Below are 16,426 nucleotides of genomic sequence, written 5' to 3'. Positions count from 1 at the left end.
TAGTGAGTTATCAATATTGTCCTGTTGTCTCCTACTGTTTCTAGTCTATAGTGGACCATCCTTCACTTAGTGAGTTATCAATATTGTCCTGTTGTCTCCTACTGTTTCTAGTCTATAGTGGTCCATCCTTCACTTAGTGAGTTATCAATATTGTCCTGTTGTCTCCTACTGTTTCTAGTCTATAGTGGACCATCCTCCACTTAGTGAGTTATCAATATTGTCCTGTTGTCTCCTACTGTTTCTAGTCTATAGTGGACCATCCTTCACTTAGTGAGTTATCAATATTGTCCTGTTGTCTCAAAATGTCATCAATCTTGATATTCTCTATGTTCTCCAATAATCTATATTTCACTATGATGTGTAATGTATTTGTAGTTTGTTTATACTATGTTTTAAATGTGTCTCTGATGAGTCAGTATGTTGACCAGTTCTCTGTTGTTACAGTGGGAGGAGAGACCTCAGATACAGACCCCACACTTCCACTGAGGAGGAGACACAGCATGGAGTTACCTCCACGTAGTGAGTTATGGATGTAGATTATATTATATTAGACACTGTTCTACATCCTCCAGAGAGTCAGAGTGTTGATCAGTGCTGTGTGTTGTGTTGCAGTGGGAGGAGAGAGCAGCAGTCCAGACTCCCCAGTGTCTCCCAGTGTGTCTGAGCTGAGACTGGTGCTGCTGGGGAGGACTGGGGCTGGGAGGAGTGCAGCAGGAAACACCATCCTGGGCAGAGAGGAGTTTGGGGCCCAGGCCAGCCCCTCTGCAGTGACCCAGAGGAGTAAGAGGAGAGAGGGGGACGTGTGTGGGAGACGGCTGGTGCTGGTGGACACTCCAGACTGGTTCTGTCCTGGAGTCTCTCTGGAGGAGATGAGACAGGATGTGGGGCTCTGTGTCCGTCTGTCTGCCCCGGGACCCCACGCCTTCCTCCTGGTCATACCAGTGGAGCCCTCTAAGGGGGAGGAGAGAGGGGTGCTGGAGAGAATGGAGGAGATGTTTGGGGAGGGTTGTTGGGAACACACTGTGATTCTATTCACCCATGATGATGGACTGAAAGAGCAGAGCATTGAGGAGTTTCTCCAAGCAGGAAGTCAGGACCTCCAGCAGCTTGTAGAGAAAAGTGGGAGCAGGTACCACGTCCTCAACATTAAGGACAGGGCCCATGGCACTCAGGTATCAGAGCTGCTGGATCAGGTAGAGGAGATGGTGGCAGGAAACAGAGAGAGATTCTACAGCAGTCAGACCTACCAGGAGGCAGAGGACCAGGTTAGAGAGATGGAGGGAAAGATCCAGAGAGAGAGAGGAGAGAGGAAACAGAGGGAGGAGAGGGACTTGAGAGAGAGGCTTGAGAAGGAGTTGCAGGACTCTCTGATAAAGATAGAGGGAGTGATCCAGGAACATGAGGGAGATATCAGAACACTCAGTGAAAGAACCAGTGAACTGGAGAGACAGGTGAAAGAAGAGAGGGATGAGGAGAAGAAAAGAGAGCTGGAGAGGGAGCTGAAGAGGGAGTCTGATAGGAGGGAGGAGATGGAGAGAAAGCTGGAGAGATTTAGAGAGAAGAGAGAGAATGAGAGGAGGGAGATGGAGGAGAGACACAGACAGGAGATGGAGAACTATGAAGGAGAAGCCAGAGTTGAAGCAGAGAGAAACCTGATGAAGATAGTCCTACCTGAGTTACAGAGGAGCATCATGATCTCACAGACAAAGATGCAGAGGGAGTTCAGCAGACAGATGGAGGAGAAGAATAGACAGATGGAGGAGAAGAATAGAGTGATTGTAGAGGATAAGAATATAGAGATGGAGAGACTAAGACAGAACTTGAAAGAAGTCAGGGATGCTCACTCAGTGTTGCAGAAGAGACTGGAACGAGAGGAGAAAGGTCAGAGGGCACTGATAGGGTTGTTGGGCTGGGTCAGGAGAAACTCATCAAGTTGGATTCTCCACAATCTGATATGATTCACAATCACTGTCAATGATGATGAACCAGACCAGGTCTACTGTCCACTGTACCGTGGGGGGTGACCATGGATCATGGTGGTCATGGGGAAAACAAGACAGAATAATGTCTGGTCCAGTCTACAGTGTCAAGAGAAGGAGGGGAGGGAGGTCTGTAAAGATCTTGATGAGACGTAAAACAGAATTCCAATCCAACGTAGATTATTGACCTTTGCACTGCAGACCTTTAGAATGGAGAGGGTTGTGGGGGGTCAGGAGGTCAGCGGGCGGAGTCAGAGACTGAGAACTCTAAAGATCTGAGTGAGACTTTTACTCAGTGTTTGAGGAGGTCTACTATTGAACAGAGAACCATACTGTATTTACCAAACACTACTTCCTGTTCTTATTCAAATTGTTTCATGTTGAAACTTTAAATATACACTGAGTGCACAAAACATTAAGAACACCTTCCTAAAGTTGAGTTACAATCTATCCCAATGGAACTCTGATACCACATGAGACTGACATCGTTGAAATAAAGAAATGTCACTTTGTAAGACATCAGTGTTTGGACATTGTTTGTCTTGGATGATTCTCTACCGTACAGAGCTGAGCTGTCAACACTGAGCTGTCAACACTGAGGATGTCAAAACTGAGCTGTCAACATTGAGCTGTCAACACTGAGCTGTCAACACTGAGGATGTCAACACTGAGCTGTCAACACTGAGCTGTCAACACTGAGCTGTCAAAACTGAGCTGTCAACACTGAGCTGTCAACACTGAGCTGTCAACACTGAGCTGTCAACACTGAGGATGTCAACACTGAGCTGTCAACACTGAGCTGTCAACACTGAGCTGTCAACACTGAGCTGTCAAACTGAGCTGTCAACACTGAGGATGTCAACATTGTCACACTGGTGCTGTCATTATTTGAGCTGTCAATATTTGAGGATGTCAACACTTAGCTGTCAACACTGGAGCTGTCAAACTGTAGCTATCAACAGTAGCTGTTTCACTGAGCTGTTATAACTGTTCTTTCAACTCAGGTTGTCAACACAGAGCTGTCAACTGAATCATATTCTTGATTTCCTGTCAACACTGAGCTGTCACACACTGAGTCTATTCAGGACACTGAGCTGTCAACACTGAGATTTCAACAGTAGGCAGGCTCTAAGTCTAACACTGGCTCTCAGACAGGAAGTGGCAGCCACACCTTAACAATAATACATGTTTTTATACAGAGCTTTTCACTGAGGCTCACTGCTATGGTAACCTACTACATTCAACATTTAACCACTCTCTCTGGCCCTGAGAGCTCTCTCCATCTCACACCTTAACAATAATACACTACTCACTGCTCACTACTTTACTACTGGTAACCTACTACTACTCAACTACCACTGCTACTACTACTGCCCTAGAGCTCTACCATCTCCACCAGGACTACTAAAAGAGACATTCTGTACTACTACTACTGGACTTTAAATAGTGTCCCCATAGTGCCAGAATGATGTTTCTATGTACTAGTTGAACGTTAGCTACTGGTACCTGACTTTCTGCTTACAGTAATGCTATTTAGATATAGTTTTTCTACTACGATCTGGCTAAAAGCCCATCTTCTGGCTCACAGGTTTGGTTCAGACAGTCACTACTACTACTAACGTTCTGATCTGTCAAGCAGAGTACTGCACTACAACGTTTCAGCTATAAATTCAGCCACCAAGTGGAGCACTTACTAAAACTACTACTGACTGTGTTTATACTAACCAATCAGAATCAGACCTTACTGAAATGTGTTTATTCTAACCACTACTACTACCACCAGACCTTACAGAGGAAATGTGCTACTACTACTACTACTACTACTACTACTACTACTACTACTACTACTACTACTACTACTGCTGCTACTACTACTAATACTCTAGGACAGCAGTTTGAGAAGACCAGAGGAAGTGATGGAGCATCAGTCTGAATGCAGATGTCCATATGACTGAAAGGTAATTAAATATCACATGCAGTAACCTTCTCTGACCACCAGATGTCTCTGTTACACCACCAGAGGAGCAGTAGGAACCATGAGGACGATATTAGTAGCAGTTGTCCATTCAACAGCTGACTCCAACAGTTGATGCATGTCAATGCATGTCTGACTGCCTCCAGAGGTGTTCAGGAAAATCACAATCACATCATAATGTGTCTTTTCATCATCTACCCCAGTGGTTCACAAACTTTGTATCGTCCCGTACCCCTTCAAACACTCAACCTCCAGGGGTCTGCACTGCTATGCTCTCTACTACACCATGCGCCCTACCCTACACACACACACACACACACACACACACACACACACACACACACACACACACACACACACTGAATACTACACAACACACACACACACACACACACACACACACACACACACACACACACACACACAAACACACACACACACAACTCCTGAATACTCCAAACACACACCACTAAAACATAAGTGATGGTGATGAGGGAGGTGAGTGAGAAGGAGAAATTAGGCATTATTAGAAGCATGTCAGTTACCCAGTAAATTAACAGTGGTGAAATGTGATCCTCATACTAGTCGTACAGATCAAATCTCCATAGGTAATCATAAAGCAGAGGGAATGGCTGAGGTGGCTGCCTTGGTGAGAGAAAGTGTGAGAGAACCACATGTAAATATTGCGGATTCCGGAGGAGAAATTTGCCACAGGAAAACATATTTTGGTTCGAAGATTCTAGGTGAAATGACAGAGGAATGGATACTAAAGGTAACACATTTAAATTATATGACACAACACTCTCAGAAGGCCTTGGGGGGGTTTTAAATCATGAGACATTTTTTCTGGTTTTATTTGGAAATAAATGTAGATTTTATGTTGTCTTATTCTGGAATAGGATTCTTGAATGGAAGGGTGGAGGGGTCACAAGGAATTAGTATAGGTGTTACCTAACCTAAAATGAACTGGGGTCACAAGGAATTAGTATAGGTGTTACCTAACCTAAAATGAACTGGGGTCAAGAGGAATTAGTATAGGTGTTACCTAACCTAAAATGAACTGGGGTCACAAGGAATTAGTATAGGTGTTACCTAACCTAAAATGAACTGGGGTCACAAGGAATTAGTATAGGAATTAGTATTTGTAGGTGTTACCAAACCTAAAATGAACTTACATATTTTCTATGTGGTGTGGTGGTTATGGAGAATCATGGGGAAAAGGAGATCTGTGAATCGTTAGAGAGATCATGTCGTTAACCAGGCAAATCAGTTAACAAACCTAAACGGCCTGGGAACTGGGTTAACTGGTCATGGGTTAACTGGTATAGTGGGTTAACTAACCTAGGAAATATCTGGGGTCAGTGGGTTAAGGTCTAGGAACAGTGGGTTAACTGGTCTAGGAACAGAGGGTTAACTGGTCTAGGAACAGTGGGTTAACTGGTCTAGTGGGTTAACTGGTCTAGGAACAGTGGGTTAACTGGTCTAGGAACAGTGGGTTAATTAGGAACAGTGGGTTAACTAACCTAGGAACAGTGGGTTAACTGCCTGTTCAGGGGCAGTACGACAGGTTTGTAACCTTGTCAACTGGGGTTTGAACTTGCAGTTAGGTGTTAGTCCAACCTAACCAATACCCTGCCGGGTCATGAGGAATCTAACCACTAGGCTACCCTAACCTACACTCTAACCACTAGGCTACCCTGCCAGGAATCTAACCACTAGGCTACCCTGCCCCCCTAATCTAAAACCACTAGGCTTTTGCCACCTCTACACTCTAACCAAGGCTACCCTGCCACCTTTACACTCTAACCACTAGGCTACCCTGGCCCCTACAATCTAACCAAGGAGACCCTGCCGAATCTACACTCTAACCACTAGGCTACCCTGCCACCTCTACACTCTAACCACTAGGCTACCCTGCCACCTTTACACTCTATGTTTTGAAGAGGGATTTACCACAGGGAGAGAAACAGAGAGGCATTTGAACCCTGCCCCTGTTTACACTCTAACAACTAGGCTACCCTGCCAGGAATGATCAACCACAACCCTGAAATGAACAAACAGGGGGAATTAATTATAAAAATAATGGAAACCCTATTCTCTATTCAAATAGGTACCCTTTACTTTAGGATAATTATTTTGTATTTGTTTTAAACTTTAACCACCAGGCTACCCTGCCACCTTAAGAACCAATAGGCTACCCTTTTCTACACTCTAACCACTAGGCCAACAGCCGGGTTAACTGCCTAACCACTAGGCAGAACGACAGACTTTAACCCTAGGCTACCCTGCCGGGGATTTGAACTGCTAACCACTAGGCTACCCTGCCAACAGCTCTAACCACTAGGCTACCCTGCCGCCTCTACACTCTAACCACTAGGCCACCCTGCCGCCTCTACACTCTAACCACTAGGCTACCCTGCCGCCTCTACACTCTAACCACTAGGCTACCCTGCCGCCTCTACACTCTAACCACTAGGCCACCCTGCCGCCTCTACACTCTAACCACTAGGCTACCCTGCCGCCCCGTAGAGAGTAATACATTTCCGTAGAGAGTAATAAAGAGTTGTAATTCTAAGATGATTAGTTAGTCGAATTGGTCTATTTTTTTTAAATCACGTGTTTGAAAGGGGAAAATGACCAGTTCCCTGAGGTCCTGGTTTTGGGTACTTATACAGTGGTACTGTGTTCAGGCTGCCTGTAGAAAGGAAACTACATGTTAATAAGGAAAGACAGTAACTTGTGACATATGTATTGTGATATATGTATTGTGACATATGTATTGTGATATATGTATTGTGATATATGTATTGTGATATATGGATTGTGATATATGGATTGTGATATATGGATTGTGATATATGGATTGTGATATATGGATTGTGATATATGGATTGTGATATATGTATTGTGATATATGTATTGTGATATATGTATTGTGATATATGTATTGTGATATATGTATTGTGATATATGGATTGTGATATATGGATTGTGATATATGGATTGTGATATATTATATGGATTGTGATATATGTATTGTGATATATGTATTGTGATATATGTATTGTGATATATGTATTGTGATATATGTATTGTGATATATGTATTGTGATATATGTATTGTGATATATGTATTGTGATATATGTATTGTGATATATGTATTGTGATATATGTATTGTGATATATGTATTGTGATATATGTATTGTGATATATGTATTGTGATATATGTATTGTGATATATGGATTGTGATATATGGATTGTGATATATGGATTGTGATATACTGTATTTATTGCTGATTTCACTTTGAGTTTTTGTTTTGATCCAAATTTCACCAGATTGGGATCCTGGAGTGGGAATTCTGTGAGGGGTTTGGGTGCTAGTAGGGACAGTAACTGAAGGAGTAGTAGGGACAGTAACTGAAGGAGCTGTAGGGACAGTAACTGAAGGAGCTGTAGGGACAGTAACTGAAGGAGCTGTAGGGACAGTAACTGAAGGAGTAGTAGGGACAGTAACTGAAGGAGTAGTAGGGAAGGTAACTGAAGGAGTAGTAGGGACTTGTTGGATTCGACAGTTTGAACATTGAGATATTAAAGACATGACAGATTAGACACATAGTATATTAAGGAGTAAAAGAGACTGGGTCTCTGTAGAAAGACAGATAGCGGTGGAATGTGTTGGGGGACGAGAGGAGAGCAAAGTGTGAAATAGGGGAGACAGATGGACATCTGTGGATTAGGTGAAGGAGGGGTTGAGGTCAGGAGGTCAGGACAGGTCACCTGAAGGGAGTAATAAAGGTTTGGTTTCCTGTTTCCATTTTTTCTCTCTTCCTGTAGAACCATAAAATGAAAAGATTGAAGAGAAGGAGGAGGGTCTTAATAAGTGGGATATAAATATCTGGAAGGGACAAATGTTGGGTTGTCTGAATTACAGCTGTACAGAACCTCTGGGAAGAATTAAACTTGGTTAAAGCTTCTCTAGTGTCCATGGGTTATTTACTCTGAATAATAAGAACCTAACAATACATACTGAGATCATTTCAGATAAACTAATTAACTTGGTATTGGAATCATATTTGAATAGAATCCATTGGCATCACATTGCTATTACATTGGTATCACATTGGCATTACATTGGCATTACATTGGCATTACATTGGTATTACATTGGCATTACATTGGTATCACATTGGTATTACATTGGTATTACATTGGTATTACATTGGTATTACATTGGTATCACATTGGTATCACATTGGTATTACATTGGTATTACATTGGTGTCACATTGGGATCACATTTCCATTTAGCTCCAACTTGATACATTCCTGTTCCAATTCACTCAATGGTGGTTGAGATGGGGAAGTTATGCACTTCTCTTCTTCTTGTTGGTACTGTAGAAAGAGATGGTCTGTGTTAAAGTCAACAGAAGTGTGTGTGTGTGTGTGTGTGTGTTGTATTTACCTTTGTAACTTGACAATGACTTTGTTGATCCATCTTGCATCTGGAGTCACACAGACGGTGGCTTTGTCCTTCTTGGTAACACTGATGAATGAAGGGAGGGATATATATTACAGTGTCACCATGGTTACATATCATACACTGCAGAATTGAACCTATCAGAAAACGTCAATATGAACGTACACATATTTAGCAGATGTTATTATGGCTGTAGTGAAATGGTTGTGTTCCCAGCTCCAACAGTGCAGTAATATCTAACAATACACACAAATCTGAGTAGAAGAATGGATTTAAGAAATCTATAAATTTAACCAGGCAATGGTTACTAGGCAAACGCTCTAACCACTTGCAACCTTCAGGCTATCCTGCAGCCCCAATAAATATTAGGACGAGCAAAGTCAGAGTCCTGTATATGTAAATGTATGTATAGATACAGTACCAGACAAAAGTTTGGACACATCTACTCATTTCAGGGTTTTTCTTTATTTTTACTATTTTCTACATTGTAGATTAATAGTGAAGACATCAAAACTATGAAATAACACATATGGAATCATGTAGTCACCCAAAATGCATGAAAAAATCAAAATATATTTTATATTTGAGATTGTTCAAAGTAGCCACCCTTTGCCTTGATGACAGCTTTTCACACTCTTGGCATTCCTTCGACCTCATGGCTTGGTTTTTGCTCTGACAGGCACTGACAACTGTAGGACCTTTATATAGACAGGTGTGAGATGTTCCAAATCATGTCTAATCAATTGAATTCACCACAGGTGGACTCCAATCAAGTTGTAGAAACATCTGAAGGATAATCAATGGAAACAAGATGCATCTAAACTCAATGTAGAGTCTCATAGCAAAGCGTATGAATACTTATGTAAATAAGGTGTTTCTGTTTTTATATTTAATTCATTTCCTAAAATGTCTAAAAACCTGTTTTCGCATTGTTATTATGGAGTATTGTGTGTAAATTGATGAGGACAAATTTTTATTTAATCCATTTTAGAAAAAGGCTGTAAACATTATAAAATGTGGAAAAAGTCAAGGGGTCTGAATACTTTCTGAATACACTGTATGTATATGTATACATGTGTGATTGAATGTAGAGTCATTGTGGACAGTATGTGGATAGAATATATAGTACATCTGTAGAATAGGTAGCATATAATAGTATATGTACAGCAATAGTTATAGGATGGCCTTGACTAGAAAAACATATTTGTAATCTGTGATTGTCTGGAGTCCCTGCCACATATTGAGTTTCGGGGGAAATTGCTATAGGCTACCACTGCAAATGCCCACATTTATTACAATGTCTTAGCCTTGGTTACGAATAGGAACATTGAACTCATCATCAGTGACTAATGACTCGTTTGCATAGCATGCAGTAAAGTGACTATACTGACTAATTAATTTCCCCTCCACCACGACCCCCACGCTTCTTCCCCTTATGCATTAGAAAACCACAGTTTAGCGCTTCGTTCAAGACCTCGCTGACTGACTCACATGATCTATGTGTGAAGACAATGACAGCCACCATGGGTTTTAGGTGCGGTTTCCAAGACACAGATGAAGCCTGAACAACAACAACAACAAGCATGGAGATTCCACTGGGCCAGTGGTTACCAACCAATCGATCGCCATCGACTTCAAGGCATTCCTAGTCCATCACCAAACATTTCTGTAGAAAATCATATGAAAAAGGATTGCGGTTCTCCTTTTTTAAATTCGTGTTGCGCTGTTACCGTCAGGTGCACTTCAGAAGCCTTGTGCACCGGGTAGACAAACTGTTCCCATTTTAAACAATTTGATTTGTCAGGAAAGACAAACTCCGCCTAACTGGCGAACAGGAAGATCTGTGGATAAATCGAGTGAGTCTCACTGCGCTGGCCAATCATATAGCTCAAATCACTGTACCGACAGCTTCCACGACCCCACCCAAGTTTGATACCAGCCTATGAAAGATTTCATAACGTTTAAAACCATGACCAGAGAGAAATGATCAAAGAATACAGCTGCTGGTTTTTTATGACTGAGTTCATGTTTAAGTTTTCATTCTGCTCTGTCACTGTTTTTATGAGTGAGTTCATGTTTAAGTTTTCATTCTGCTCTGTCACTGGTCAGTCTCACCTCTCTCTAATCAGTCTCACCTCTCTCTGGTCAGTCTCACCTCTCTCTGGTCAGTCTCACCTCTCTCTGGTCAGTCTCACCTCTCTCTGGTCAGTCTCACCTCTCTCTGGTCAGTCTCACCTCTCTCTGGTCAGTCTCACCTCACTCTGGTCAGTCTCACCTCTTCTCTGGTCAGTCTCACCTCTCTCTGGTCAGTCTCACCTCTCTGGTCAGTCTCACTGGAGGAAAGGAAGGAGAGAGCAGGACCGTGTAAGGTTTCTGCTCTTCTCTCCCTCCCTCCGCTGAGACTAATGCGGAGCTCAAAACTACTGGGAACTCTGAAATCTCAGACTTCCAACTTCAGTGTGTTCAAGACAACTGGAAACTGAAAAAAAACGAGACCCGATTATGAAAAATCATTTTGAACTGTCATCCAGCTCTAAATTCCAAGTCGGTAACTGAGACATCTTTCTAGAACTCCAACTTTCCAACCTGACGTTCATTGACTTCATGATTTGACCTAGTTTATCTCCCAGAGTTCCCAGTTGTCTTGAAAGCACCATGGCAGATGCAGATACCATCAGTCCAGTAAAATAAAAGCCAATTATTTCAATTGCTGCTCAGCTGTGCCTCGCAAGTGGTCCACCAGATCTGTTTTGTAATCAAATCTCGAGTTTTGAAATATAATATTGTCTGAGAATAACAATATTGTCAGGACCGGCATATACACACTTAGAAAAAGGGTTCCAAAAGGGTTGTTCAGCTGTCCCCATAGGAGAACCCTATTTGGTTCCAGGTAGAACCCTTTTGAGTTCCATGTAGAACCCTTTCCACAGAGGGTTCTACCTGGAAGCAGGAAGGGATTTATTCAAAGGGTTCTCCTATGGGGACAGCTGAACAACCCTTTTGGGTTCTAGATAGCACCTTTTTTTCTAAGAGTGTAGCCAATATGATGTGATAATGTATTAGGTATACTGTGATAATGTATTAGGCATACTGTAATAATGTATTAGACATACTGTGATAATGTATTATGCTGTGATAATGTAGTAGGCATACTGTGATAATGTATTTTGCTGTGATAATGTAGTAGGTATACTGTGGTAATGTATTAGACATACTGTGATAATGTATTAGGTATACTGTGATAATGTACTAGGTATACTGTGATAATGTATTATGCTGTGATAATGTAGTAGGTATACTGTGATAATGTATTAGACATACTGTGATAATGTATTAGGCATACTGTGATAATGTATTAGGTATACTGTGATAATGTATTATGCTGTGATAATGTAGTAGGTATACTGTGATAATGTATTAGGCATACTGTGATAATGTATTATGATGTGATAATGTAGTAGGCATACTGTGATAATGCATTAGGTATACCGCGATAATGTAGTATGCTGTGATAATGTAGTAGGTATACTGTGATAATGTATTAGGCATACTGTGATAATGTATTAGGTATACTGTGATAATGTATTAGGTATACTGTGATAATGTATTATGCTGTGATAATGTAGTGGGCATACTGTGATAATGTATTATGCATGCTGTGACATTGTATTAGGAATGCTGTGATAATGTATTAGGTATACTGTGATAATGTATTAGGGATGCTGTGATAATGTATTAGGCATGCTGTGATCATGTATTAGGCAGACCAGGTAATGTATTAGGCATGATGTGATAGTGTATTAGGTATATTGTGATAATGTATTAGGCAGACCAGGTAACGTATTATGAATGCTGTGATAATGTATTAGGCAGACCAGGTAACGTATTAGGGCTACTGTACAAGAGAACAGTTTTTATTAGGTTAATGTAACCAAGTTATGTTTTAAAGTCATGTTTTTTTTTTAAACGTTTCAGAAATAGATGTTGGTTTGCTTGTTGACTGTGAAAGGGTTCTTGACTGGTTGCTAGGTGGTGTTAGTTGACTCACATGATCTCTGTTTGACGACAGTGGGCACCTGGAGGTAGGATCTCTATCCTGTGGAACAGCCTTGGAGAGATGAAAGCAGAGGACGTCCGGATGCAGCGACACTTCTGACATGCAGCACAGCCGTTCATGGGGAATGCTGCAGGGATGAAGACCGGGAATATTACATACAATAACAATATAGTGTTGTTAGAATTTGGGGTTAAAGGTTAAGGTTTAAGGGATAGGGTTAACACCTTTTTATCATCACTAAAAGTTGCACTTTGGAACATGTGAATGTTACAAAGACAAAACTGATTCTAGATCAGCACTCTTAGGGCTCTATTCAGTCTGTATCATCACTGAAGTGTTACAGATTAAATCAAATCAAAGTTTATTTGTCACATGCGCCGAATACAACAGGTGTAGTAGACCTTACAGTGAAATGCTGAATACAACAGGTGTAGTAGACCTTAGAGTGAAATGCTGAATACAACAGGTGTAGTAGACCTTAGAGTGAAATGCTGAATACAACAGGTGTAGTAGACCTTACAGTGAAATGCTGAATACAACAGGTGTAGTAGACCTTACAGTGAAATGCCGAATACAACAGGTGTAGTAGACCTTCCAGTGAAATGCTGAATACAACAGGTGTAGTAGACCTTACAGTGAAATGCTGAATACAACAGGTGTAGTAGACCTTACAGTGAAATGCTGAATACAACAGGTGTAGTAGACCTTACAGTGAAATGCTGAATACAACAGGTGTAGTAGACCTTACAGTGAAATGCTGAATACAACAGGTGTAGATAGACCTTACAGTGAAATGCTGAATACAACAGGTGTAGTAGACCTTACAGTGAAATGCTGAATACAACAGGTGCAGTAGACCTTACAGTGAAATGCTGAATACAACAGGTGTAGTAGACCAACAGGTGTAGTAGACCTTACAGTGAAATGCTGAATACAACAGGTGTAGTAGACCTTCCAGTGAAATGCTGAATGCAACAGGTGTAGTAGACCTTCCAGTGAAATGCTGAATACAACAGGTGTAGTAGACCTTACAGTGAAATGCTGAATACAACAGGTGTAGTAGACCTTACAGTGAAATGCTGAATACAACAGGTGTAGTTGACCTCACAGTGAAATGCTGAACATAACAGGTGTAGTAGACCTTACAGTGAAATGCTGAATACAACAGGTGTAGTAAACCTTACAGTGAAATGCTGAATACAACAGGTGTAGTAGACCTTACAGTGAAATGCTGAACATAACAGGTGTAGTAGACCTTACAGTGAAATGCTGAATACAACAGGTGTAGTAGACCTTACAGTGAAATGCTGAATACAACAGGTGTAGTAGACCTTACAGTGAAATGCTGAATATAACAGGTGTAGTAGCCCTTACAGTGAAATGCTGAATACAACAGGTGTAGTAGACCTTACAGTGAAATGCTGAATACAACAGGTGTAGTTGACCTCACAGTGAAATGCTGAACATAACAGGTGTAGTAGACCTTACAGTGAAATGCTGAATACAACAGGTTTAGTAAACCTTACAGTGAAATGCTGAATACAACAGGTGTAGTAGACCTTACAGTGAAATGCTGAATACAACAGGTGTAGTAGACCTTACAGTGAAATGCTGAATACAACAGGTGTAGTAGACCTTACAGTGAAATGCTGAATACAACAGGTGTAGTAGACCTTACAGTGAAATGCTGAATACAACAGGTGTAGTAGACCTTACAGTGAAATGCTGAATACAACAGGTGTAGTAGACCTTACAGTGAAATGCTGAATACAACAGGTGTAGTAGACCTTACAGTGAAATGCTGAATACAACAGGTGTAGTAGACCTTACAGTGAAATGCTGAATACAACAGGTGTAGTAGACCTTACAGTGAAATGCTGAATACAACAGGTGTAGTAGACCTTCCAGTGAAATGCTGAATGCAACAGGTGTAGTAGACCTTCCAGTGAAATGCTGAATACAACAGGTGTAGTAGACCTTACAGTGAAATGCTGAATACAACAGGTGTAGTAGACCTTACAGTGTGAATACAACAGGTGTAGACCTTACAGTGAAATGCTGAATACAACAGGTGTAGTAGACCTTACAGTGAAATGCTGAATATAACAGGTGTAGTAGACCTTACAGTGAAATGCTGAATACAACAGGTGTAGTAGACCTTACAGTGAAATGCTGAATACAACAGGTGTAGTAGACCTTACAGTGAAATGCTGAATATAACAGGTGTAGTAGTAGACAGTGAAATGCTGAATACAACAGGTGTAGTAGACCTTACAGTGAAATGCTGAATATAACAGGTGTAGTAGACCTTACAGTGAAATGCTGAATACAACAGGTGTAGTAGACCTTACAGTGAAATGCTGAATATAACAGGTGTAGTAGACCTTACAGTGAAATGCTGAATACAACAGGTGTAGTAGACCTTACAGTGAAATGCTGAATACAACAGGTGTAGTAGACCTTACAGTGAAATGCTGAATACAACAGGTGTAGTAGACCTTACAGTGAAATGCTGAATACAACAGGTGTAGTAGACCTTACAGTGAAATGCTGAATACAACAGGTGTAGTAGACCTTACAGTGAAATGCTGAATACAACAGGTGTAGTAGACCTTACAGTGAAATGCTGAATACATAACAGGTGTAGTAGACATGAAATGCTGAATACCAGTGAAATGCTGAATACAACAGGTGTAGTAGACCTTACAGTGAAATGCTGAATACAACAGGTGTAGTAGACCTTACAGTGAAATGCTGAATACAACAGGTGTAGTAGACCTTACAGTGAAATGCTGAATACAACAGGTGTAGTAGACCTCACAGTGAAATGCTGAATACAACAGGTGTAGTAGACCTTACAGTGAAATGCTGAATACAACAGGTGTAGTAGACCTCACAGTGAAATGCTGAATACAACAGGTGTAGTAGACCTTACAGTGAAATGCTTACTTACAGGCTCTAACCAATAGTGCAACAAAGGTATTAGGTGAACAACAGGTAGGTAAAGAAATAAAAACACCAGTTAAAAGACAGTGATTGCGTGACAGCAATGTAACGGTAATATCTGATTGAGCCGACATGCAGCGTTTACCGTGAATGCAGTTTCCACTAAGGAACATTACCTTTAAATTCCACTCACGCTGCAACGCAGAACTTCTGCCGTACGGATTGAATACAGACCCTACTCTGAGACACTTAACATTGCAGTGGATTGATTGTGATAATTGGAATTAAATTGTTAAAAAATAAATGATAATAGGTTTGGTTTGTTGATTGTTCAAGAGTCAAGTTGAACAGATTCATAGATATGTAAATAAAGATGCAATATCTCACCTTGAAGAGCCACGGACCAGCAGAGAGTCAGGGACACCAATAGGTAGTGTGGCTTGAAAGGCATCTTGAGTCTGTGTTGGCTGTGGTCGGCTGGTGTCTACTGAAACTGAATGATGTTGTCTCTGGGTTTATATTGCTGCAAAAAAGGAAGTGTGGGGGAATCCCTCGTCTTCACACAAAATGAAGATCAGACTTTTGGAGGATATAAAAATCTAGTCAAAACCTGGTAAATGCTGAGTAGAACAAGTAGAGATTCAGTGGTTAATATTGGAGAGTGTTTAAAAACTGTATTTCTCCTAGACATACAGACAGGTCCATAATTATTGGCTTTGATAAATATTTTTTTAAAGACTGTATAAAATCAATAATACAAACACTGAGCTATATTTTATGCAAAAAAAAGGGGAAATTATATTTTATACTAATACAATTGCTCAGTGAAAGTGATTTTGTTTCACAAGTCATATTTCTTTTCTCTCTCAAAAAGATTGGGGTTAAAATGGCCCTGCTGTTTTCAATACCTCACCTTGAGAGGATAATGGCCACAGAGTCTTTTTCTACTGTTTTATAGGATCTTCTTTTACACCTCCTACATTAGGTTAT

General features: G+C 40.9%; 2 protein-coding genes across 2 annotated transcripts in view; one reads left to right on the top strand and one right to left on the bottom strand.

Annotated features, from left to right (window-relative positions):
* The window catches only part of LOC112247771 (trichohyalin-like), a 34,083-nt gene extending 31,585 nt beyond the window's left edge, over positions 1–2,498 (top strand). The window contains exons 12-13 of the mRNA XM_042321249.1: positions 445–519; positions 613–2,498. Of these exons, the coding sequence (XP_042177183.1) occupies positions 445–519; positions 613–1,958 (1,421 nt within the window). The 3' untranslated portion in view covers positions 1,959–2,498. The remainder of the gene's footprint in view (positions 1–444; positions 520–612) is intronic.
* Positions 2,499–7,933: 5,435 nt separating this feature from the next.
* Positions 7,934–15,919, bottom strand: LOC112247774 (C-X-C motif chemokine 13-like). Its single transcript, XM_042320254.1, has 4 exons — positions 15,824–15,919; positions 12,482–12,617; positions 8,419–8,499; positions 7,934–8,348 (listed from the first exon to the last, which is right to left on the bottom strand). The coding sequence occupies exons 1-4, from the start codon at positions 15,885–15,887 to the stop codon at positions 8,321–8,323; spliced, it is 309 nt and encodes a 102-aa protein (XP_042176188.1). The 5' UTR covers positions 15,888–15,919; the 3' UTR covers positions 7,934–8,320.
* Positions 15,920–16,426: the final 507 nt, after the last annotated feature.

The sequence above is a fragment of the Oncorhynchus tshawytscha genome, linkage group LG04, assembly GCF_018296145.1.
Source record: "Oncorhynchus tshawytscha isolate Ot180627B linkage group LG04, Otsh_v2.0, whole genome shotgun sequence".
Lineage (NCBI taxonomy): Eukaryota > Metazoa > Chordata > Actinopteri > Salmoniformes > Salmonidae > Oncorhynchus > Oncorhynchus tshawytscha.
The sequence above is the reverse complement of the archived record's forward strand: the minus strand, read 5'-3'. Positions and strand labels throughout refer to the sequence as shown.

What these genes read in the sequence shown, in the direction of transcription:
- LOC112247774 (XM_042320254.1), bottom strand. Translation starts at nt 15,887, where the DNA reads ATGCCTTTCAAGCCACACTACCTATTGGTGTCCCTGACTCTCTGCTGG. An exon ending in TGTCGTCAAACAGAGATCAT is followed by an intron (nt 8,500 to 12,481) that starts GTGAGTCAACTA and finishes TTCATTCATCAG; the next exon opens with TGTTACCAAGAAGGACAAAG. An exon ending in GTCATTGTCAAGTTACAAAG is followed by an intron (nt 8,349 to 8,418) that starts GTAAATACAACA and finishes CTCTTTCTACAG; the next exon opens with TACCAACAAGAAGAAGAGAA.